General features: G+C 39.6%; 1 protein-coding gene across 2 annotated transcripts; it reads left to right on the top strand.

The window, feature by feature from the left end:
• The first annotated feature begins 1,585 nt into the window (after nucleotides 1–1,585).
• Nucleotides 1,586–24,950, top strand: LOC118558144 (butyrophilin-like protein 2). 2 transcript variants are annotated; one of them, XM_036128616.1, is made up of 3 exons: nucleotides 1,586–1,934; nucleotides 2,992–3,345; nucleotides 4,291–5,116. In XM_036128616.1, exons 1-3 carry the CDS (start codon nucleotides 1,868–1,870, stop codon nucleotides 4,494–4,496), a joined length of 627 nt encoding a protein of 208 aa, XP_035984509.1. In that variant the 5' UTR covers nucleotides 1,586–1,867; the 3' UTR covers nucleotides 4,497–5,116. The 2 variants fall into 2 exon arrangements, with proteins under 2 accessions (XP_035984509.1, XP_035984508.1); XM_036128615.1 differs by lacking the exon at nucleotides 4,291–5,116 and adding an exon at nucleotides 23,621–24,950 and having other exon boundaries at nucleotides 1,667–1,934.
• The last annotated feature ends 1,602 nt before the right edge of the window (nucleotides 24,951–26,552 follow it).

Here is a 26,552-nt window from a genome sequence, read left to right as displayed (position 1 = left end):
TATCTGCGACAGACTGGCGACCTGTCCAGTGATCGCTGGAGATAGGCATCAGCGACCCCATGAGGGAATAAGCGGGTCAGAAAATGGATGGATGGATAATAGTTTATGCCCCTAATGTTACATGGGGAATATTTGAAATACCTGTGGCCCATCTTTCCACAGTAAGAGTTGTAGTATGAACTAGATGAGGTTATCTGTGTATTCTACAAGTTTGGTGGCACTACAATGATCTATGATATAGTCATTGCTCATGTTGTACTTATTGTAATAATAAAATAGGTGCCATTTGCCATTTAGGCTTTGGGAAATTCCTCAAAAAATGTATTATTTTCAATTCCAATATATGTGGTATGATATACATGAGAGCAGATACATATGAAATTACTTTGATAATAATCCACCTCTCCTTGGTGAAGCTGTTGAATATTTCTCTCTGATTATGTTTCTGGTGTAGCAACTTGCACACGGTCCCTAACGGTGGGAGACTCGTTTCTATGAAACTACGGTTGTAGCTCACTGTCTGTCTTGCTGTGGTTACAGAGAGGTGTCTGTTTTGTAGAATAAATCATCCGCCGATGAGTTATTGATCCGGAAAAGCCGAATCTGTGAATATCTTTCTAACTTTACTGAAGTCGCAAAACAGCTGTTTCCGGGTCACGTAAAAACTGCGCCGATTAAATATTAAAATCAAATTCTGCTTTGCTGTCCGTTTTTCCATTTTGTTTTTTTGATCTGAGCTTATAATTGAAATATGAAAAACCAATTCGTTTTTCGTTTTTGGTTTAACCATAAGAATCAAAAAACAAAATAACCAGTCCATTTTTTATTTTTTGATTTTTGATTTGCAATTGAAAATGGAAAGAACGAAAGATACACGGACCGTCTCACCGAGTGTATTCTGCATGTGGGCCAAACATCTAAAAGCAAACATGACAACCTTGAAGTAGATGCAGTTAATACCTCCTAGCAGAGTTAGGTTTAAAGTCACGTTTTAATACTACAAACATGTTTTTTCTGACTGATGATAAATTAAACATTTCAGAGCTGCCTTGACAGAAACCTGACATAAATCTGATAAAAACATCTGTGCATGGAGCTAAAGCTAAAGATTAGGAGGGGTATGAATAATTTTAGGCCTTGACTATGTTTATTAGAAATGTAACTCTATGAAGTTCGAGCTGTATTTACCTGGTTTATTATTTTTAACTTACTGATGTAAATCAGCTTTAGTCTGACGTTGTTGTCAGAGTTTGGAGCAGATTTGAAGAAAACCTTCTTTACTCAGATGAAATATATATATATATATATATATATATATATATATATATATATATATATATATATATATATATATATATATACATACATACATACATACATACATACATACATATATATATATATATCGAGTTCAGGCTCGTTTTTCAAAAAGTCACGTGATTTATATGAAGAGCAGCACCGACGCATGCGCTCTGACCTCTGTCTGCGTGTTGAACGTCTTTATTTATTGCTCAACATCTTTGACGGCTTTTAAAGGTAGATGTTGAGTCAGGCATCAGTTTGTTGGTTGATGAAGATATTTATTCTGTTACACCTGAAATCGATGGTAGATTTTATTTTTATACTACGTCACTCTGACGCTCCTCCTCTCAGCTCTTGCTTCTTCTTCCGTGAAGCCGTCGAAGTGAGGGTTGTACTCGATTCAGTCGCTGTCGTCTTGATTAGAAATTGTTAGTTTGCCTTAACTGAAGTTAAAGTTTTATCTAACTGTAAATGAGCTCTACGGAGTTTATTCTTAAAGTTTAACTCTGTTCATGCTGATTTAGTTAAGTTTGGCCTTCAACTGGTAGAAGATCTGAAAGAGGAAATGTCTGCTTCTCTGACTGTTGCGTCACTCGTGTTTGTGCTGGATTCCATCTTCAGTGTTTCTGCAGGTACGTTTGAGTTTGGTTGATAATAAGGAATAATTTAAGATGTGATCTAAATTAGTTGGCGTTGTGTAAAACAGCTTGATTGATCTTTTAGCTGATTCCTACCTCTGATTTATTTCCAAATTTTACTATATCATATCTTTCTCAATTCACTCTGTTAAAACCTGCTTTTGAACAGTGAATTTATGGTAAATCAGTTTATTTCTACTTTGGTTAAATGAGTAATAATCAAAATGTCATTATTTTAGATAGAACAAAAAAATATGTGAAGAACTAAAATTATATTTTTAGATGCACTATGACCTTTTTCTTTCTTGTTTACAATAAACTAAAAAGGTGAGCAGGGCAGGGATGTTGCAACATGAGTTCATGTAGAGAGAACTCTGACTCGATGCACAGCTTGTTTTGATCTGCAGGCAGTGCTCTAGTTCTACCTAGTGGTGAAATATCGCTAATTTCTTCTTTAAACGTTAGTTATTGGGATACATTGCTCTATTTAGTATCTATTCCTGTATGGATCAGTGATCTCTTACAGAATAAGACATTAGGACATTAATTATACTTCATACTCTGAGTGTCTTCCTGCTGGTGAGTTTTTATTAGACTCGTTAAACAAGCTGCTCTGATGTTATCCTGCAGCTCTAAGGACACATGGGTCCACGTGAGGTTCTCCTGGTGGGAGAACTTTAAACCAGAACATCTTGGTTCCTCTGGATCATGATGTAAACACAAAACAATGTTTAACAAGATCTGATGCCGTTCCTAAAAAGTGTTCTGGGTTTCCACTGTAGATTAAATCTTGTGTTGATATCTCAAAACTCTGATATTTATGAGCTGAAACTTTCTATCAGAGATTCTCTGATCAGAGACTTCTAGTTCTTCTCTGGTCTGGGACAGAAAATGGTTCTGGTCGGGTTTCAGCTGTTAATAATTCAATAAGAAAATACCGATGTTTTTATAATCAAGTAGTGGTTCTGGTTATACAGCGAGATTCTTCCTATTGTGAATGTCCAGAGCTCCTCTCTAACTTCTCTGCTCTGTGTTGTTTTCTCTCCTGCAGGTCAGAGAAACATTCCAGCTGAACCAGAAGACAACGTCATTCTGACATGTAGAGCAGCTGAGAACAAAGATGTTATAGTTGTAGAGTGGAGGAGAACTGATCTGGAGTCAGATCAGCCTGTTCTTCTGTACAGAGACAATTGGTTAGATCCAGATTTCCAGTCTTCATCCTTTAGGAACCGGGTGTCTCTGCTGGATGTGAAGAATGGAGACGTGTCTTTGGTTCTGAAGAACGTGACGACTGATGATTGCGGAACATATGAGTGTCGAGTCGTTCAGGGAGGAAATAATCGCAGGAAGAGATATATTCTGAAGACTGAGCCCATCAGCACCTTTAACCTGAGAGTTGAAGCAGGTGAGTCTGTCTGTGGATCAGAAGCTCCTGCAGCTTCCTGGTTGTTGATGGAAGAGAGAAACAGATCAGATGTTAGATGATGGAGATGGACAGAAAGACTTCAATGAATCCTGGTTTTCATTTCTGACAGAACCATCCTAGAACTGAACAATTTGACAGTTTTCTTCCAGAAAGCCCAACAGAAATGTAGAACATCATCCAGCTGCTTTGATTTAGTTCAAGAAGCATCAGATGCTGCTTTGCTGCTGCTGCTGCTAAAATCATCTATTATTACAGTTCTACTGATGTGCTCTAAGACATTTATTTATTATTGAAGACATAGAAACAAATGTGGAGAATCAGAAGATAAATGAGGGCTGGCAGTGACTCTGTTTAAAATCAGTCTCCATGTCATTCCAGTCATTTACCAATCAGTTGATTTCAGGTAAAGATGCTGAAATCAATGCAGAATAAAGTCTATTTCAGTCCCCAGTAGTCAGACATCAGATATGTAGAGCAGCATCATGTGATCTGCTCCTGGCCAGCACCAAGATGGACTCCTGGCTTTCAGAGAACAGCTTCTGGATCAGAGGATTGTTGCTGTTCTGGAGCAGAACAGCAACAATCCTCCAGAACTTTCCTCAGGATCCTGTTAAAGGTGGAGAAAGATTTCTACCATCAAGCTGTTTAGTCACTTTAAGCAACATGACAAGCTGCAGAGCTGCACTACAAGGTCACCTTCAAGAACTGCTGCTATGGTCTGCTGCTGTCTACAACATTTAATCTAGTGGACCTTCAGAGGAGGGAGCGTAATAGAAAGGTGGAGGAAACAGAGCTGGAGATGCTGATGAGACTCTGGAGGAAGCAGCTGCTCTGAGATCAGAGATCAGTAGATGATGTGGGACAGCAGCTTCTCTATCGTCTCCTAGCTGGAAGACCAGACTAACTCCTGATTCTCTTCTGCAGGAAACAAGGAGGGAGGAAACAAGGACGGACTAAAGGAGGATGGAGGAAGCAAGACTGGATGGATAGTTGGTGTCTCATTTTGTGCTGGGTTGGTGGTTCTTCTTGTTGCTGTTGTGTTCTATCAAAGGTCCAGATATTCCTCACAGAGATCCCAACCTCCAGCAGCAGCTGATGCTGAGGAAATGCTGACAGGACCAGATGAGTAAAATCCTCCATGCTGACCTGGGAGAAGCTTTCAACACATCAACATGGAGGATAAACTAACTTCTAGCTGATGGTGTTTCTCTGCTGCAGTCAGAGATTTCTGCTCAGACTTAATCAGCTGCATTTTAGGAAGCTTCTGTTTTATTCATATTGATTTTTTATGTGTGATTTTGTGTCTTCATCATCAGGTCACAGAGCTTTCTCTGATACTTAAATTTGCAGTTCTCAGCCAGATGAAGTTCATCTTTCTAATGAGGGCCTTTAAGAGCAATGAAAATATCATAAAATGTTGTTTTTTCTATCGTGTATCAGAGATGATCTTCTCAGTCTTACTGCTGTCCTCATCTCTGCTGCTGCTGAGCAGATTGATTTATATCATCAATATTTACTGATAACAGATAAGTAACACGTCATCAACATGTGGTCTAAAGGTGCCTCATTGTGACCATTTCATGCTGTTACTTTGCTGTTCTTCAATTATATCTGTTTATTTACAGCTAATATTAGCTCTGCTCACCAATAATATATATTGCATTTGTATTTAGATGCAGATAAACCCCGATGAATCACCTGTACTTGACGTGTGAATCAATAAAGAGGGTTGAATAAATCCCTGAAGTAGCTGCAGTCTTTCTGACACTTTGTGCTCCCAGCATCCAGTAGTAAATAGAGAGCTGGGGTCCGTTCTTCGTAAGTCGCTAACTCAGTTAGCTGGATTTCATTGTTGACGATTTGGCATGATCTTGGATCGTTTGGTTCTTCGAAAGACTTCCTGGACTTGTTGTCATAGCAACATGTGCGCCAGCTTAAGCCTGCTCCAGAGCAGGCTTATTTCATGTAAACAAGATTAGATCACGGCTGTATAAGCGGAGGAGATGGGAAGTCTGTCGTAGCCATGTCCATTTTTACGACGGCAACCTGTTGCGGAAGCTGCAAGAATAATTTGCAGAGTTTTTAGAATTAATCGCGTATTGCGCAATAGACAGGATCCTTTAGCGCAGCGCGACAGTGTAATTGTAGAAAGATTTTTGTTGGTGGCTGTTATAAACAGACAAACACATCATTTAACAGTGGCTTTTAAAGAGGAAAAAGTGATGTTGGAGCCATAAATATAAAATATTTAAGTGATTTGTATGATAGTTTGCTTTTTATTTTTATCATATTCAGTAAGAAGATTTGTTCAGGCCATTTTATTGTGAAGTTTCGTTTTACTTTGAAAGGCTTGCTTCCTGTCAAGCCGTATATTGTATTAGAAAAAACTATGGATGCATTATCTAGACACGGAGCAATACAGTTTTACCGTGTAAACTGTGGATGACTTGGAAAAGGAAGATTTTCATTTTTTATGGATAAAGATTTTTTTTTTTGTTAAAATTCCCAGTTTGCACATGTCCTTTACTTCCCGTCTCTAAGGATTGACACTGGATCTCTTGACATAACAAGTGCCTTTTTAAAATAAAGTGTAATAATTAAAGGCTACCATTTTGTAGAATATTCTTGTATTTCACTTTTACTTGTCCCCATGTTCTAGTGGGTCCCGTGGAGGCTCTGACATAAAAGAACAAAGTAAATATGAAATTATTAAAATGCAAAAATTCATACTGTAGAAAGTGATAGAAACATCTAACATGGACAGTATTTACGCATTAATTTGTCTGCTACTTTCTGCCAGCCCTCCCTCCTGGCTTTAGCAGACTTTGAGGTGTTACCTATCGTTTTAATTAATGACTCAAATTCGGCATAACCTTACATTAAAAGCTTGTGTTCTGCTTGGGAGAAAAACTGTGGGCGTTCTTTGGCCATGCTGAACAGCCAATAGCAGCGTTGCTGATCATTGTTTCTACTATCGACACATTTCCCCTTTTAAACAAACGCATGAACATGCAGTTATCTCAGATAACTCAATCCAGCGATACTAATCATAAACAACAGGTGTGTTAGAAGAACCCAATTAGCCGGATCAGGATTAGCCGGATGAAATCATCTTGGATGTCTCATTTGATCTCAGATGTTTTAAGCAACGTACGAAGAACGGACCCCTGGTATCATCAAATCCATTTGGGGACCGGACTCAGAAGCGACATTCAGTTGAAGTTTCTGCCTACCAATGATTGGTTTTAGCCAATAACATCATCAGTGAAAAACCACAACAAGTTACCCTGGTGACTGGCACTTTTTGCTGTTAAGAGAAATCTGTACCATCAGCTATGTGTGCGTCCTCCTGTGCTGTCATGTTGGTTAGGCTGTGGGCTCAGCTGGTCTTGTTTTTGTCACAGCTGTACGTCACAAATTAAATTATAATACTGCGATGTGATTGGCTAGAACAGTTTTTGGTTCGGTCACAAACGGTTGAAGCAGTAGCAGCACAGCATTGATTGTTGTGTGTTGGTAAAAGAACAAAAACTGTGAGAATTCATCTTGCAACCAAGGTTAAGAAAAAAATGCTTTTCTTTTCATATTAATTAAAATAAATTACTTTTTCAGGGAGTTACAATATCTCAGGCTCTGCAGGAAAATCATACATTGTTGCCATAGAGATAATAAACACCTTAGTGAGTAGAGCTCCTGTTTTGACCTGTTGTATAGCAAAATAAACCTAATTCAGATTTACAAAGTGCAAACAAAGAGTTTTGTGTCTGTGACTCTGCTGCTGAAGGTCCAGATATGTATATCTAGTCTCTTTGTATTGAAACATCAGCAGATAGTTATCAACACAAACACATGAACTGCACACGTTTTCATCATCAGGAAAACGTGTGCAGACATGCAGTCTGCAGGCTTGTTGTGACTGAATTCAGCCTCAGTCTGAATCTGTTACTGATCACAGAGCAACAGGCATCTTCTTAAAATGTTGAGTTCTCTATTTTCAGACAACACAGAGAAACAGAGAAGGTTTGATAAATCAAGTATTGATTATAGTCACTAAATCTGAGAATCTAACAGCTTACTGTTATCTCTGACCTCCCTCTCTCATATATATGTATACATGGAGGACACAGGGGCAGACAGGGAAAATTATTCAGGTTGGAAAATTTCATACCACCCCAGGCCATGTGACCACCAGAGTAACCTTATAACCTGCAGGTGTGTTTTTCTCTTCATGTTTGACTTTATTTTGAAATGTGTGCAATACACATGCATATCTGACATTTATGAAAAAATATGGAAATAATTATCCAGTATTGCTTCAAAACAGACAAAACAATCAGAAAAAAGACAATTATATATTTTACAGGCAGGATGACAACCTACAGCTAACTGCACAGACATCAGATTAGGAGAAAACTGTCCTGTCGGGAAATTTTGACTTGCTTTTGGTTTCTTTCTTGGGAATTCCTCTGATTGTGTCAGGGGAGCTGAAGCAAACAAACATGTCATCCATTTGGTGGTGAAGTAAGGTAGATTCATCCAGCATATTTATTTGTTTAGCAGTCATTTGTCATGATGACCCACGGCTCATTTTAAGGACATTAAAAAGTTTTTTTTTTTTTTTTTTTTTTTAACCAAAAGCTTTGTGAGATGCCAGTGAGACTGACGTTACCTTGCCCAGTTTTCAGCTGCCATTCAGTTTATTTATTTATGCTTGGAGAAAGCAGCGGTGTGGTGAGACGTTGTGGGTAACCAGGAAAACCCGGAGTGGAGTTTTAGTAGTTTTAGCTTTTTCCTATCAATCAGTGGCGGCTGGTGCTAAAAAAACTGAGGGGGGCGCACACAAACAAACAAACGAAAAACAAACAAAATAAATCCTAAAAAATAGCACTATATGAACATGAATTTTGCCCTCCTTTCCTTCTGCCCAGCAAATTTCTCAATTATATTCTTGTTAAAGTCAGTCATCTCTGTGACTAGTCTTTTCTCCATTGACAACATGGCCAATGCATTCAGCCTGTCCTGAGTCATTGAGTTTCTCAGAAAAGTCTTGATTCTTTTCAGAGTTGAAAAGCACCTTTCAGCTTTCAGCTGTGGTCATGGGTGTGGTGATGAGGATCTTCAAGAGCATGACAGTTTCTGAAAAGACTTCTTCTAGATTGTTTTCCTGATTTTAATAACATTTGCTGCCATTTTTAAGGCTGTGTTATGAAATGTGTTACAGCATTTTTGTGGGACAAGATTATACAAAATTCAGTAACCAAATGTTTTATTCCCCATTACCCATAAACTTCAGTACAACTTAAATAATAAAATATCTTGCTGACAAACATTATATCAACATACCTACACAGCATAGACACAACTAAAGGTATTTCTAACTACAAAGCACATCTTCCTAATATATTAAATAACATTACTATAAACCAGTGTAAAAGTAATTTTCCACAACAACTCACCTCTGCAGCAATCCTTTCATGGTCTTCAACACTGAGTGTCTGACGCCTCTTCACTGGCTGACTACTACCTTCACTGCTTTGTCCAACCATGGAGTGGAGAGATCACTTGCCTGCTGCTGAATTTGTAAATTAAGACGATCCGGTCCAAGCTCCTTTATCCTGTTTTTTTCTTCAAGTGAACGCTTTGTAAAATCATTTTTTTGTAAAGACAAAACAGAATTTTCTCTCATTTTGAAACTACTCCACTTTGCAAACGTAAATGTGAATCGACCTAACGAACTGCAGCTGCGCTAATGAGTCGAATCGAGGATTGTCCAATCACACAATGTTTTTAAAAAAATTAGCCAGTACTGACACTCTACCAGTAATGACACAACAGAATGGGTGTGTCCGGGACGCAGAGCGGTGCGCCCTTTGGAAAACCCTAAATAACCAATTAAAAGTCAGCCTCAGATCACGTGCTTGCCCAAGTTGCGGCGCCTACATTCACTCCCATTAGACCGGCGCCCTGCACATAGGAAAGGAAGTGTGCACAATGTAAGCAATTAAATAGAATTATGTATTTACTATTTTAATAAATTCTAACATGTTTATTGGACACACAGTATGAATAAATACATTTCTAAGTACTTTGCAGTTCAGAAATAATTTATTATCTAAACAATTTTAAGGGGGCGGCGCCCGAGCGCCCCCTACTGGCCAGCCGCCACTGCTATCAATCAAGTGGAATGGATACTTTCAGGAAGCAAAAGAAAGCGAGAGGGGAAGTCATATTTCTGTAAATGTGAGCGGTGCAGTCAGATAGTTTTCAAAAGTGGGGGACACGTCCCATTGACACATAATTTTTGCGACGCCCATGATTCAGAGTTAATCGAACCTCTATGATTGCTGAGCGGTCCAGTCCGGGTCAGCGGGCCACTCTGATCCAACATCTACCTGATTTAAAACAGATCTTCAACCTCAAACTAGAACATAAAGACGGTCAACGCCCAGGTTGCAGAGGCCAGTACTCATGCGTCAGTGCTGCTGTTCCTGTAAATCACGTGACTTCCACAGAAACGAGTCTGAACTCCAGAAATATAAATTAGTTTCTTTCCTCTGAATATAGACCAGTTCACGCGTGACGTCACGCACTACATCCGGGTCACGCTGGTAGGCAAAAACAGTACTGTTCTCGTCTACTACCATGACAGTATGGGTGAATTAGAGAGTACTTTTAGTTTATTTTTGGAATCTAAACAATGCCTACGACTTGTTGTGCTCCCGGTTGCACACAGAGGCATTCCAAATCGTCGGATGTACGTTTCTGTCGTTTACCGAAGGACGAAGAAAGAAATGGATATTTTCAATGAAAAGAGCGCAGGCAGACACTCCCAATGGACTGTGGGAGCCATCATACCACGACAGAATGTGCAGTCTACACTTCATCTCCGGTAAATACAACTTAATTTTGCACTGGTCATTGTTCTACTTAAATAATTATATAAATAAAAAATTAGGATATATAATTAAGTCAAGACGTAAACGTTCGTTTTGTAATAATATACGTAAATGTACAATGTATGCAAACGCTCTGGCATGAGTCTGTGAAAAGGATTAATAAGACAAAAACACCAAAATAATACGTAGTGAACAATGGTTCATTCCTTCAGAGGAGGGAGCGTAATAGAAAGGTGGAGGAAACAGAGCTGGAGATGCTGATGAGACTCTGGAGGAAGCAGCTGCTCTGAGATCAGAGATCAGTAGATGATGTGGGACAGCAGCTTCTCTATCGTCTCCTAGCTGAAAGACCAGACTAACTCCTGATTCTCTTATACATACGTATCATGTAGCACCTACATCCTTTAAAAGTTTTAAATGACTTGGAGGAAATTATGGGGCTGTAGATGCTTTCACCGAAGACTTGAGTTTAATTCTTGGTGTCTGTGGAAGACACAATTATCCTATATTTAATTTTTGTTTTTGACTTGAACTGAGTACATGTGCAGAGGTATGAAAACATGTATGCCCCCTTCCTCTTGTCACACTTAAAGATAAGGGGGACAATTTTCCAGGAAATGTAGGTAAGAAATGCCTTTTTAATTATCTCTTCATGTGCAAGATCATCTTCTTCCGCTCCTCATTGGAATGCTTATTGAAAGTTTGTGTGCGAGCCCTGTTGACCTCATAAACAAAAAAACTCTAACCCTAATCCATTTTCAAAGTATAAGGAGAGACCAGTGCTGCTACAATTTAAGGCTAAACCCAAAGCTAACTGGATAAATAAACACTAGAAGTCTGTGTTAACAGCCAGAGAAGCTAGCAAGGAACTGCACAAACACTGGCGTTATGTGAGTGCGTCCAAATGATTGGCATGTGGAACAACAAATAGATAAAGTGATACCCCTGGAATTTGAAGCCAAAAGAAGATCATCCTCTTTGCCTTTAGGTGTTTTGGAATATCAACCAAACTGAAATATTAGTCAAAGATCACATAAGTAAATACAAAATGCTGTTTTTACCTGAATGTGTTAACAAGGGGGGGGGGGGATCAAAACCTACATGGCCCTGATTGAAAAAGTGATTGCTCCCTATTAAAACATAACTGTGGTTTATCACACCTGAGTTCACTTTCTCTAGCCACCCTCAGACCTTATTACTGCCACACCTGTCAAGAAATCACAAATAGGACAAGCCTGAAAAAGTGAAGCACACTACAAGATCGTCAAAAGCTTGACATCACACTGAGATCCATGATAATTAAGGAACAAATGATAAACAAGGTCATTGAAATCTATCTGTCTGGAATTATTTACAAAGCCATCTGGCAGCTTTGGGTCTCCAGCAGACCGTAGTGAGAGCCGTTATCCACAAATGATGAAAACCTTCCTAGGAGTGGATCAAAATTACCCCAAGAATTCAGCAATGACTCATCCAGCAGGTAAGAAAAGATCCCACAACAACAGCCACAGAGTTGCAGGCCTTGGTTGCCTCAGTTAAGGTCAGAGTTCATGCCTCCACCATCAGAAAGAGGCTGGCCGTAAATAGTCTGCATGGAAATGTCTAAGACGCAAACCAAAGCTGAGCAAACACAACATTAAGGCTTGTTTAAATTTTCCAGAACTCATTTTGATTGTGCCTAAAATGCTCATTGCAGTTGTTGATGCTAATGGAGGCCCAACCATTTATTGGGTTTAGGGGTCACTCACTTTTTCACATGATATCATATACATTAGAATTATTTTCACCATAATAAAAACATTTAAAATCTGCACATGAATTGTTTACTTTTGATGCCTTTGATTAATATTAATTTTTTGATGTTCTGAAACACTTAAGTGGAGCAAACACTTCCACTGTATTGTAACCCAATGATCGTGCATCTAGCCTGACACCTATTGTAAAATAATAACTAATTGAATACAATGGAGGGCAGTGGGTAGCGCTGTTGCCTTGCAGCAAGAAGGTCCTGGGTTCAAGTTCTACCCTGGTTCTTTCTGGGTGGAGTTTGCATGTTCTCCCTGTGGATGTGTGGGTTCTCTCACCCTATGGAGCTAGTGTGAGATTACCTTCTCTAACATAGAAAGTACTCCTGGATCATTGTGTGCTTCTGTGCTTTCCGTGTCTCTGCTCTGTCTTCTCTTCTCTGGAGTGAATGCTGCTTGTCAAGACTTGATGCAACCTTGATGGATTTCCTTAGAGAGGAAACTTTCTGATCAATCTGGAGGATTCGATTGAATTTGACTTCGTATAGAGCCTTCAGGTGACACCTGTTATAAATTTGTGCTATATAACTAAAACAGAATTGAACCAAATTAATTTCTGGCCATGGAATATAGATAATCCCAATTTAGACGACATGATTGCAATTGCTATATTAATGATAGAAAACAAATGTGTTTCCTTTCTTGCAGTGCACACCAACTTTGTGAAGGTTGTGGTGTTAAAGTGATGTTCAACTATTTTAATTCAGCTCCTATTTTGGAGGACAGAAAATGGGATCTTGTTACCTTGGTCATCCTGTGTGAAATGCTTCATTGAAATCAGCTTTGTATGGGCCACTGGGGCTTGATGGGTTGAGTAGTCGTCTTGCAATCGGAAGGTTCCATCTTCCCCTTGTCAAATGTCAATGTGCCCCTGTGCAAGGCACTTAACCCCTAGTTGCCTTCCGAGCTGCGTATCGGTTTATGAATGGAATGTGCAATTGGGTGAATGTGACTCTAGTGTGCAGTGCTTTGAGTGGTCAGTCTGACTGGAAAAGCATTATATAAGCTCAGTCCATTTACCTGAAAAATATTATATATTAACTAATCTTCCCAATTACAGTTTTCTGTACTGACAATATCCCCATTTATGCCACCGTTGTCTATAAATCAAACTAAATTAACCATGTCAAGCTCACAGAACATAAGCAAAACACATTTTCTAATTAAGATGGTTTAGTAACTGGAATTATAATCAGTTAAATATTGTGGACGCAGCGACAAGTTGAAACTTTCTTTTTGAAGGATAATTTTGTCCTTTGTCTCTTTTTGTCAGTTGGAGCCTACAAACATTCAGTCAAACTTAATTTTAATTTAGAAAAAAATTAAATTATAAACTATGAAGGAATTTTTGTATTCTTTAACTTTTGCCCTGGTTTCTCTGAAGTCTGACCCAGCCATGGAGGAACTCTCTGCAGCTATAGTCAGCATGAAAGGAGGGACAATCCAGGACCTGATAAGATCCCTATTGAAATGTATAACTTTCAAGGATAAATTAATACTCCCTTATTTAACATGTTTCATGGGTCACCAGACAGGAGTTCCCTCCCATTCTCTCCTAACATGGCAGTATTTACACTACTGTTAAAACCCGGGAACCTGGCGACCTCTTGTGGTTCTTATAGGCCTATTTCATTCCTGAATAATGACCTATATATATATATATATATATATATATATATATATATATATATATATATATATATATATATATATATATATATACATACATATGGATTAAAAAATACGAACAATACAAGATTAAAAAAATAACGCTGCCTGGTCTGATGAGTCTCGATTTCTGCTGCAGCATTCAGATGGTATGGTCAGAATTTGGCATCAATAACATGAAAGTATGGATCCATCCAAGCCAGACATGTGTATACATTTTAGGAACAACTCTAGTCCAGTATCTTCACTTCTCATTAAAAGTGAAACCATGGAGAGAATGTGTCCCACAAATATCTGGGAGCTGTCATCCACAACAAGCTAACATTCAGTGAAAACACAGAAAAGGTTAGTAAAAAGCTCACCAATGACTCCACTTTCTATGTAAATTAAATAAATTTGGAATGTGTTAAAAGTCGATGACTATTACAGCCATATTTTGGAGTTTTGTGTTTGTTTTACTGTTTGTTGTAATACCCAAAATGGACAGTGGGTGGCTTCATCTGTTTTAAATTGAGTCACAGGTAGTCGCACGGCAGGTGTGCTGATTGCGGCGGAAACAAACAGTTTTTTGACCGTCGTCGTCGTCGTCGGTTGTGGAAGGTTTTGTTATTGATCACTGCTTTGCAGCAAATGATAGATCCTTTGGTTGTAAGCCAGTGGGCACCATTGGAAGTTGCATTATTGTGAGAGCGTTAGATCAATAAAAACTCTTTAATCATACTTGAAGTGAATTCATTGGATGCAAGAGGACGACGCGTCAACTGAGTGCCAGTCAGCAGCCTCACTGTGGCTTAGGTTCGTTTTTGTTTTGTTAAGAACAAGTCACTACAATGACCATTTTCTATGACTCTGATAGAATCTTTCCTCACTGTTGCTTTTATCACCTGGATTGTCAGTCTATCAGATGGAAACAAGAACAGGATTAAGCACATTTTTAAAATTGCAGGTAAAATTAAAGGAGTGAGATTACCCAATTTAGAAGAAACTTTTTGTTAAAAAGAGTCCTACAAAAGTCAGAACACATAATTCATTCTTCACATCAACCTCTCTATGGTGAATTTGAGGTGCTACCATCATGGAGGAGGTTCAGACATCCTAAATTAATAACAAAGATAGAAAAACTCTTTTAGCCAGGCCATTATTCAGATAAATCTTAATGGTTATCAGGCTTGGTTTGTTGTTCAGACTGTTTTAATTGATAATTGTACATGGAAGCTTATTGATGTTGTTGTGGCTAAATTCATTATGTGATTGTTTCTGTGTGTGTGGTTTTGTCTGTGTCTTCTTGTCCCACCTAGCTGTAAGGAGAATTTCCCTAAAGGGACACAATAAATGATACTTGACTTTAAAGAAGAAAATTTGTGACACCAAGTTTCCCTCTGTGGACCACCCGGTTCGTAGAAGCAGCAAAGGAAGAAAACAATTATCAGAGACAAAAACTTGAAATATACATACATTTCTTACAATTGAAATTCCAAGGGGAGACACACATTTACTACTTTATCCTAAAACCCATTTAGTAAAGAGCAGAGTCCACCACCCTGTGTGGCTGCAAGCATGTGTCTGCAGAACCACCCACAGCACGCCTCTATTCATAGCCCTGCCCCTCAGTAAAGTGAGTGACTGAATGATGTCTGTGGGCTGCATGCACACTCATTTCTATCTGTGCTTGTCTTCTCACAAGCAAAACAGATCCGGATTCCAGTGTTAAGCAAGGGGCTGGGTTCTTGAAACAACTGCCAGATGTTTCTAGGCATCTATCATTTGTGATTTTCACATAGACATCAGACACATAAACATAATATCTGTATGTCTGCATTTTATAGATGTTCACCATCAGTTTCCTGTTCATTTCAAACCAAAGACAAACACCTGCTTTTAAACTGTTGGCTGTTACAAAATCATAACTCTGACTCATAAAATATATTTTACTTACCCAGCAGACACAGTAAGGGTTTTTCCATTGTCACCCTGACGAGAATCATTTAAGCCTCCGGTGCAATGGTTTCCTCTGTAATGAGCCTCTAACTACTGTCTGTAAACATGCCTGCTGTGGTTTCCTTGCTTTGCAACAATCCTCTCTGTCTACCTTCACATGAGGTACATGAAGAAAACTGATTTTAACATAAAAGCATCGATAAAATACCAATACATTCTGTTTTACATAATCCATGTATGCTGGAAAGATGCATACATGGATTAGTATATGATCAGTGGATTTGTGTGTCCATCATAGTCAGTAGGCCAGAGTGAATCCAGAACCAGCACATGAACACATGGACTGAAGGTTGCAAAGCTCAACTTTTGTGCATGAGAATTGGGTAGCTAGGAGGAAGTGGCTCAGTGTTGTTTTTGCAGGTCTTGGCAGTGTTTTCTGCTGGCATGGAGGCTGTGGTTGGAAACTCTGTAGCTCTGACCTGCTTCTGCAGTGGCAGCGGTTTCTATGTACAACATTTGACTTTCTGTTTAGTTCTTTGTTGTTTTACTTCTGCTCTCCCCTTTCATGTGCTTTGAATGTGTCTGAAGCTGCCCCCAATGTAGAAATATTTTAAATACCTTTTTGTTCAACCTCGATGATGCTTTTAATCATTTATGACTGTGAGTCTCTTTATTTTAAAATTTTTTCTCTGTCCTAACAAAGGAAATGTTAAGACAGCCTTCGCTGTTCTGATGAACACACATTTGCTACCACCGCAGTTCAATTCAATTGGATTTTATTTATATAGCACCCAGTGATGGTACGCATCATCTTAAGGCTCTAACTAAAGTCAAATTAAATTAAATCCTCCAGGTTGGTCAAAAAGTTTCCTCTCTAAGGAAATCCAGCTGTTTGCATCAAGTCTTGACAAGCAGCATTCACACTTATTTACTTTTTATGCTTTTGGCTTCGTCCCAATATCCTGAATTATAGTTCCTAGTTCCTGCTCATTATTACGTGATGAAAACGCACATGGATGATTCTAGTCATATCCGGGCCTACAGTCAGAAAAAAAAATACAAAGTGTGCGCTCTCTTCTCTCCCAACATTTTCTTTAATTTCGGTGAGGTGAACACGGAAAAGGTGACACTTAAAAAGAGTCCAGTAACCTGAGGAAGAAGAGCCGTTGTTGGGCCTTCTTCACCAGGTTGGAGGTGTTCACAGTCCAGGAGAGGTCAGAGGAGATGTGAATGCCCAGGGACCTGATGCTGTCCACACCTCCAACCCTTGAATGTAGAAAGGAGGTGTTCAGTCCTCCTGGACCTCCTGTAGTGTATTATTACCTCCTTGGTCTGACCAGTTTTCAGGATCAGAATTGTTCTGGAGCACCACTGGGTCAGATTGCTGACCTCATCCCTGTAGTGGGACTCAGCATTGATGGAGATGAGAGCTGCAGGAAGAGGTTGAAGATGTCCAGAAATACCTCTGCTAGCTGGTCTACACAAGATTTAAGCGTCCGGGCTGATGCCATGTCCATACCTGCAGCCTTGTTGGTTTTGACCTTTTCAGGGAAGAGGTCACTTGGTGGAGCTGCAGGACAAGAGGCTGATGGTGTTCCTCTGGCTGAAGATGATGTTCAGGCTCGCTACAGCTTGGAGAGTCAAAGTGTGCGAAGAGGCTGTTTAGGGTGTCAGGGAGAGCTGGTCTCTGCGCTTGTAGTCTATAATGTTTCTAAACACTGAATCCTGGGCCTTCAGCGGGGACCGCACTGAGCTGTCCACCCATGGTTTCTGGTTAGGGACGACTCTGATTGTCTTTGTGGGTAGGATAGCATCAGTGCAGAAGTGGATATAGGAAAGACTTAATTAGACCTAGACTTAGACAACTTCATTGTCATTTTGTACTTACAGAGTGCAAACAGAACACAATTTCGTTGCATACAGCTTATAAGAGTTTAGTGAGATTACAGGTGGAATAAGGCAAGATTACTATATAAAGTACAGCAGTGATCAGAATGTAACACTACAGGAGAAAAACAGTGTGCAGAATAACGTTCAACCATTGTTCATGTGCAAAACTAATGGTACAAAAACGCATTTGTGCAAAAATGCAGAAATATTGAGTTGTATACTATTTGAATGGATAATAAAGTTCGGCAACGTTGGGAATGTCAGATAATGATGCACATGTGGTGCAGAGTCCAGTTTAGAGTTCAACAGTCTGATGGCAACAGGGAAAAAGCTTTTGCAGAAGCTTTTGCGGATGCTGCAGGTCCAGCATCCGCTGGACCTGCAGCGGATGCTGCGGAACCTTTTCCCAGAGGGCAGCAGGGAGAACAGTCCATGGTGGGGGAGGGGGGGGGTCCCCGATGATGTTACAGGCTCGGGACACACAGCGCTGAGATGAAATATCTTAATGGAGGGGAGAGGAGCCCCGATGATCCCTTCTGCTGTCCTCAGCACTCTCCTCACGTTCTTCCAGTCGGAGGCACTGCAGCCTCCACACCACACAGAGAGACAGCTGGTCAGAATACTCTCTATGGTGCTTCTGTAGAAGGTTGTGAGGATGGGCGGGGGCAGGCGGGCTCTCCTCATCCTCCGCAGAAAGTACAGTCGCTTCTGTGCCCTCTTCACCAGTGACATGGTGTTCATAGTCCAGCTGAGGTTGTCCGTGATGTGCCCCCCCAGGAACTTGGTGCTGCTGACCACCTCCACCGCTGAGTTGTTGATGAGCAGTGGAGCGTGGTGAGGCCGGTTCTTCCTGAAGTCGACGATGATCTCCTTCGTCTTCTCCACGTTCAGGATCAGGCTGTTGTCGCTGCAACAGCCCACCAGCTGCTCCACCTCCTCTCTGTAGTCCTGGTCGTTGTCGTCTCTGATCAGGCCCACCACCGTTGTGTCGTCAGTAAACTTCACGATGTGATTGGTGGTGAACCTGGGGACGCAGTCGTGTGTCATCAGAGTGAACAGCAGGGGGCTCAGGACGCAGCCCTGAGGGGAGCCCGTGCTGATTGAGGCCTGTTGGTTAGGAAGTCTAGCAGCCAGTTGCAAAGGGGTGTGCTGAAGCCCAGATGTTCCAGTTTTTCCATCAGATGCTCTGAGATGATGTTGTTGAACGCTGAACTGAAGTCCAGGAACAGCATCCGCACGGTGCAGCACAGATGATGTGTAGTTTCAGCTACACATCATCTGTGTAGTTGGCGTCCTTTTTAAATACATCCAGTCAGGGATTTTAAAAACAATCCTGTAGAGCTCAGCAGGCCTCTTCTATTCAAAGCTTATAACGAGGAATCAGGTCCATGGAGACATGATCTGATGAACTAAAGTGTGGGGCTGCGACAGCTTTGTACGATCCTGGGATATTACAGTAAACGTAATCTAAATTATTATTGTCTCTGGTCAGAAACTTAATGAATTTATGGAACCTGGGGAGCACAGTCTTTAAATTGACATGGTTAAAGTCCCCAGCAATTATCACAGCCTTTTTTGGATTACTGTTCATTTGGCCAATAAAAAAACAGCAAAGATCCTCAAGAGCTAGCTTAGCATTAGTTCTCGGCTCTAGGTATGTTGCAGTTGTTATAACAGAGCTAAGTCCTATCTTAGTTTAAATTGTCTGGACTTAACTGCTAGGTATTCCAGGTCAGGTGAGCAGAAGGTTCTGACAACTTTTGCCAAAGTGCACCAGGAGCTTTGAATGTGAATTGCCAGTCATCCTCCTCTGCTTTTCTCCAAGGACGCTGTTCGATCAGCCCTGACCAGCACTCCTCCAATCTTAGCGCTTCGTCTGGGATGTTGCCATCTAACCAGGATTATTTGTGATGGTTATGGTGTTAAAGTGTTGTTCAAACATCTTGATTCAGCTCTTATTTTGGAGGATAAAAAATGGCATATTTTTACCTTGGTTCATTAAAGTTAGCCTTGTGTGTTTAACAATAAAAATATGAAATTATCACTAATCTTCCGAGTCAGTTTTCTTTGAGAAGATTGTTCCTCAAGTTAATGTGTAAATTTATATGTAGTTCTTTGTAACAATGATAACATTACAGAGGAAAACTAGTTTTCTGCTTGAGTAGTAGTGTATTAATGTATTCTACTTTAATTTAAGGCATCATTAACACCCAGACAGAAGAAAACAAGGTAATGGTAGGCTAAGGGAAAGCAGATGTGGACTGTTGATGACTGGATGAAAGTAATATTCAGCGGTGAATTTTGAATGTGCATTGGGCAATGGTGGAACTTTAGCTTGGTGTTGTTCTAATGAGATTTATAAAGATAACAGCCTGAAGAAGAAAACATTCAAATCTCCACAGTCACTGGTGATATGGATCTGCATGTCAGGTAAAGGCACTGCAGAGATGGTTCTCATTACGTCTTATTTCTTTTAGTGTTTCTCATAGCCACTAAGTTGCCTCTTAGAAGGATTGTAGTTTGGTGTCATGTCTGTGACAACAAACAAAAGTTAATCTGAGCCTTGTTTTGTAAAACTTTTGTAAAAAAAAAAAAAAAAAAAAAAAAAAAAAAAAAAAAAAAAAAAAAAAAAAAAAAAAGCAGTTTCTTCCTTCAGTTAAAATCAGGTCGCTAATCTTCTCAGTAGCTTTCATGCCGCTAAAAAGGTTATTTTATTCATGACATTTCATGTCATAATTTCATGCTGTGATTAAACATCTCCTGGCTGGGAGTGAGTCAGAAAGTCAGAGCTTAAACTTAATCAACACTGATGCTTCTTGTTTTGTTCACTTTTATTCACAGTTTTATTTCAGTATAGATTTGGTAACTGAAATTCAGATTTAATGAAAATATTAGGGATAATAAACATGTTTTCAGTTTATAAAAAGAAAAAGAATCAAAATCATATTAATGTTCTAGTTTGTGTAATATCTCACTACAGGTTCAAATAAAGTTTAATCAGTTATTCATGCTGACAGCAGCAGGTAGAATGAACAGGATAAAGTGATGATGGAAAATGAGTGAATTTATGAAGGAACTCCTGATAGTGACCCTACCAAGAAACAGTGTTTAGATGTGGAGTTTTCATTATTAAGGAGATTAAACTGGCATTTTGGTAAAATATCAAGCCCCTTAATATGATTAATATGATTAATGATTAATCAATAATATGATTTTGATTCTCGGTCATTTTTCTTTCATCTACACCTGCAGTAGGTGTGACCTGCAGGGGTCCAGATGAACTGGCAGAGATGAAGTAAATTAAAATGGTCTGACTGATCACCAGAGACCCCATCCCAACCCTTTAATAACCAATTATTGTAAATTTGTCGCATGTATTGTGTGTTTATGTATTGTGCCATGACCTTTAACCCTCTGCACCTTAGTGAGTGCAGAGGGCTGAATGGGGACACCTTGTTGTTATTATTGTTGTTATTATTTTTAAGGCAACCAACTGTGAACTTGCTGGTGTTCTTTGGATCATTGTTCTGTGTAATGATAAAGAAACCAAACCAGCTGGTTCTCCATGATACAAACAGAGCCAGGTGATCTGATGATGTTTAAAGAAGTTGCAGCTTGTCACTCAAAAACCTTTTAGAAAAAACTGCAAACAACATCCTGTCACAATGAAACCTGTGGGCAGAAAGCCAGCAACTACCTTGATAAATTCACGCAAAACTCAGTCTTCTGTATTTGCCTGACTTGACTGCTTGGAGCTTCCTCTAACAGCTGTTGGTGCTTTTTCTATTTTTCTATGACACCTAAAAGAAAGGTAGGTTGATTTTTACATTTATTCAATGATCAAAAGGATTACATTTTTACATTTTTAATTCAAACTTTGGATTTCAGAAGCTATTCATTAAACTTTAGCTTTCTTTTTCATTTAACCCTGATGTAGCTGCAGTTAAGTCTAAAATTATTCATACATCCTACCAGATTTAAATTTAAATTTAAATCCTAGAAACATGTTTCTTCTGACTGGTGATAAACTAAACATTTCAGAGCAGCTCCACCAGAATCATCAAATAAATCCGACAGAAACGTCTAAATGGAGCTCAAGGTTTGGGTGATGATGAGGAGGGGTGTGAATAATTATGGGGCCTGACTGTATTTAGTATAAATACAATTGAAACTATAAACTTTGAGCTGTATCTGGAGCCATTTTACCTGGTTTGATATCTGTAACTTCCTGCTTACTGCTCTGAGCTTCATTTCCTGAAGTAAATCAGCTTTAGTTTGATGTTGTCAGAGTGTGTTGTTTGTCTGGTTGCTGATGATGATGAGTTTAAAACAGGTGAATAAAACCTTCTGTACTCAGAGGAAATAAACTCATTTATATTTCTGGAGTTCAGACTCGTTTCTCTAGAATCACGTTATTTACATGAACAGCAGCACCAACGCATGCGCACTGGCCTCTGATATCTGGGCGTTGACCGTCTTTATGTTCTAGTTTAAGGCTGAAGATCTCTGACGGCTTTTAAAGGAGGTAGATGTTGGATCAGACACCAGTTTGTTGGTTGAAGCAGAAATCTTTTACTCTATGTGGCCTGTAATCGATGGTAGATTTAATATTTATATACGTCACTCTGACGCTCCTCCTTCTTCCGTGAAGCCATAGCAGCGAGTCCTCGGTTAGACCGCCGTCGTCTCTCCACTAAAAACTCTTAGTCTGTCTTAATTAGCTCTAAAGTTTCTGTCTGACCCAAACGGACATCTAACAGAGTTTATTCTTCGAGTTAAAGTCTGTTTGCTGCTGGTCCTCAGAGGATTTTATTAAACTCAGGGTTAAACTGGCCGAGGAGCTGAATGAGGAAATGGCCGCTGCTTTTCTAACTGCGTCACTCAAGTTGGCTCTGCTGGTTTTCAGCTTCAGTGTTTTTGCTGGTAAGTTTGATCTTAGATGATAACTAAATATGATGTGTTTTCATGTGGGATGATGTGATTTAAAATATTTTCTGTTGTGTAAAAAATCTTCATTGATACTTGAGCTAATTCCTTCCCCTTATTTATTTCTGCATTTTATCTCTTCTTCCATCCAATCTGAAACGTTTAAAACCCTGTTTTGGAACCATGTATTTAAATATGGTAAATCTGTGTAATTCTACTTTACTATAAACGTTTTAATTCACAATCTGAGTTTCCTTACAATACATCAGGTATAGAATATAGTCGATATAAAGTGTCCCACTGGGTAATTCAATTCAGTTTTATTTATATAGCGCCAGTCCATGATATAGGTCATCTATATCAAAGTCAGATTCCATCAGATCCTCCAGGTTGGTGAGAAAGTTTCCTCTCTAAGGAAACCCAGCAGGTTGCATCAAGTCTCTCCAAGCAGCATTCACTCCTCCTGAAAGAGCGTAGAGCCACAGTGGACAGTCGTCTGCATTGTTGATGGCTTTGCAGCAATCCCTCATACTGAGCATGCATGAAGCGACAGTGGAGAGGAAAATTCCCCTTTAACAGGGAGGAGAACCTCCAGCAGTAACAAGAAATTTTTCTTCCACAGAAAATCAGATATAGATCAACTAAAACTGTAAGATAACCAGCAGGCAGGTAAAGGTCCAACAAGCTGCTCTGCTGTTCTACTGCAGCTGATACATGGATCCATAGGAGGTTCTCCTGGTGGGAGAACTTTAAACCAAAACACCTTGGTTCCTCTGGATCATGATGTCAACATAAAACAATGTTTAACATGATCTGATGCAGGGTTTCCGCTCTAACTTAAATTTTGTGTTGATGGTTGATAATTATGTGAAACTGATATCTGTGAACTGAAACTTTAGATTAGAAACTTCTTGTTCTTCTCTGGTCTGGAACATGATGTGATGAAGGTCTGCAGAGACCTGGAGACAGAAAATGGTTCTGATTGGATTTCAGCTATTAATGATACAATAGTAAAAACATTTTCATTGTTTTAGATTGATTGTTTCTATTTCTAAAGCAGGATTAGAATTATAGTGAATAATCAGAGCTCCTCTCTAACTTCTCTGCTCTGTGTTGTTTTCTCTCCTGCAGGTCAGAGAAACATCACAGCAGAACCAGGAGACAACGTCATTCTGACATGTAGAGCAGCTGAGAACAAAGATGTTATAGTTGTAGAGTGGAGCAGAACTGATCTGGAGTCAGATCATTATGTTCTTCTGTACAGAGACAGACAGTTTGATCCAGAGGGTCAGTCCCCATCCTTTAAGAACCGGGTGGATCTGCAGGACGTGAAGAATGGAGACGTGTCTTTGGTTCTGAAGAACGTGACGACTGATGATAGAGGAACATATGAGTGTCGAGTCGTTCAGAGAGGAAATAATGAATTTATGTCCATCTGCATCATTAACCTGAGAGTTGAAGCAGGTGAGTCTGTCTGTGGATCAGAAGCTCCTGCAGCTTCCTGGTTGTTGATGGAAGAGAGAAACAGATCAGATGTTAGATGATGGAGATGGACAGAAAGACTTCAATGAATCCTGGTTTTCATTTCTGACAGAACCATCCTAGAACTGAACAATTTGACAGTTTTCTTCCAGAAAGTCCAACAGAAATGTAGAACGTCATCCAGCTGCTTTGATTTAGTTCAAGAAGCATCAGATGCTGCTTTGCTGCTGCTGCTGCTGCTAAAATCATCTATTATTACAGTTCTACTGATGTGCTCTAAGACATTTATTTATTATTGAAGACATAGAAACAAATGTGGAGAATCAGAAGATAAATGAGGGCTGGCAGTGACTCTGTTTAAAATCAGTCTCCATGTCATTCCAGTCATTTACCAATCAGTTGATTTCAGGTAAAGATGCTGAAATCAATGCAGAATAAAGTCTATTTCAGTCCCCAGTAGTCAGACATCAGATATGTAGAGCAGCATCATGTGATCTGCTCCTGGCCAGCACCAAGATGGACTCCTGGCTTTCAGAGAACAGCTTCTGGATCAGAGGATTGTTGCTGTTCTGGAGCAGAACAGCAACAATCCTCCAGAACTTTCCTCAGGATCCTGTTAAAGGTGGAGAAAGATTTCTACCATCAAGCTGTTTAGTCACTTTAAGCAACATGACAAGCTGCAGAGCTGCACTACAAGGTCACCTTCAAGAACTGCTGCTATGGTCTGCTGCTGTCTACAACATTTAATCTAGTGGACCTTCAGAGGAGGGAGCGTAATAGAAAGGTGGAGGAAACAGAGCTGGAGATGCTGATGAGACTCTGGAGGAAGCAGCTGCTCTGAGATCAGAGATCAGTAGATGATGTGGGACAGCAGCTTCTCTATCGTCTCCTAGCTGAAACATCAGACTAACTCCTGATTCTCTTCTGCAGGGAACGAGGATGGAGGAAACAAGGATGGACAAAAGGAGGATGGAGGGAGCTGGAGTGGACTGATAGTTGGAATCCTAGTAGGACTTGTTATATTCTTTGCATTCCTTGCTTTGGTTTCACTTTTTGGTTTTCTGCTCTATAAAAATCGGGGATGTTTGCATCAGGAACAGAAACCGTCTCCTGCTGGAGTAGAACTTGAAGCTATGAATGATTAAAACCGTCCTCCAGCTGAAGAGTGAACATCAAGGCATCATTTCCACCTGGAAGAAACCTTCAGCTCTGTGACAGAATATAAAGGGACTATAAAGACGCACCTGGTTCTTTTCTGCAGGGTTAAAGGTCGGACTGATACTTGGTCTCTCAGGTTTCTTGTGGTTCTTCTTGTTTGCTCTTTATGTGCATCATAGGATGCAAAGAAATTCTTCACTAAGACCCGACCCACCTAATTCATGTACCGTAAAGGGACTGATATCAGACCTTTTGTATTTGGTGCGAAAGCAGACACCAAACACTATTTTCACACTTTAAGCTTCTCTGGAAGTGTTTGATCTGTGCATTAACCGACTCTATACTACATCTCTTATGTCTGTGATTTTTGTTATCTGTGCACATCTTGAGTTCCGAATGTGTACAGATATACAAAAAATGTCAAGATGATGAGAACAAAGATTCTTGGTAGAAATATTCTTCACCCAGACCTGATCCACCTCCAGCACCAGAAGATGAACCGGACTGGACTCTAACCGTCTAATCATTCCTACAAGCCCTGGAGATGTTGTCAGCAAACCAACATGAAGGTTGAAACTGATGTCTACCTGATTGTGATTTGGTTCTCTAGTCACAGATTTCTGAAGTACTAACTCTAAAACTAATGTTAACAAATTCTGTTTTCATGCTCAGATTCTCTATGAAGGTTTTTTTTCTAAACTTTTTTAATTATTTCATTTATTGTTTCATCTTTATAACTGAATCCCAGGGCTTTGTCCAGAATTTGTCCACAATTAATGACCTTGAAATTTTCCGTTTTCAGCCAAAGAAATCCACATTTCTGTCTACTTAATTTTTACGAGTCTCTCCAAGCAGCATTCACTCCTCCTGAAAGAGCGTAGAGCCACAGTGGACAGTCGTCTGCATTGTTGATGGCTTTGCAGCAATCCCTCATACTGAGCAAGCATGAGACGAGGAGAAACTAAAGGAGGATGGAAGGAGCTTTACTTGTTCAATAGTTGGTTTTATAGTTTTAGCTATTGCCTTTATTTTTCTTGCTGTCGGAGTCATCTTGCTCTGTAAAAGGCAGGAAAATTCTTCATCAAGACCTGACCCACCTCCAGCACCAGAAGTTGAAGCCCTGCGAGTTACAACAGTAAAGTAAAAACTTCATCATCCCTTTAAAACTTTAAGATATTTTCAACAAGCTAACTGGTGGGATAGATAACAGGGTTTTGCTGGATTGTCAGTGTATTCGTTTATTTTATTGCATTAGTTTCTCGGTAGCTTATTCACTTTTTTCCATCCCCCACTACAGAAACAGGATCTCTCTATAATGACACAAAAAGCATTTAAATTTTTTGGACATATCACTCAAAAAAAGGAACTTCAGGGGTTATAACATTAATAAAAGAATATCATGTACTTTTAACACAATAATTTC

This window comes from Fundulus heteroclitus, unplaced genomic scaffold, assembly GCF_011125445.2.
Source record: "Fundulus heteroclitus isolate FHET01 unplaced genomic scaffold, MU-UCD_Fhet_4.1 scaffold_103, whole genome shotgun sequence".
In the NCBI taxonomy this organism is placed as follows: Eukaryota; Metazoa; Chordata; class Actinopteri; order Cyprinodontiformes; family Fundulidae; genus Fundulus; species Fundulus heteroclitus.
Note: the sequence above shows the minus strand (reverse complement) of the source record. Positions and strands in the feature narration are given on the sequence as shown.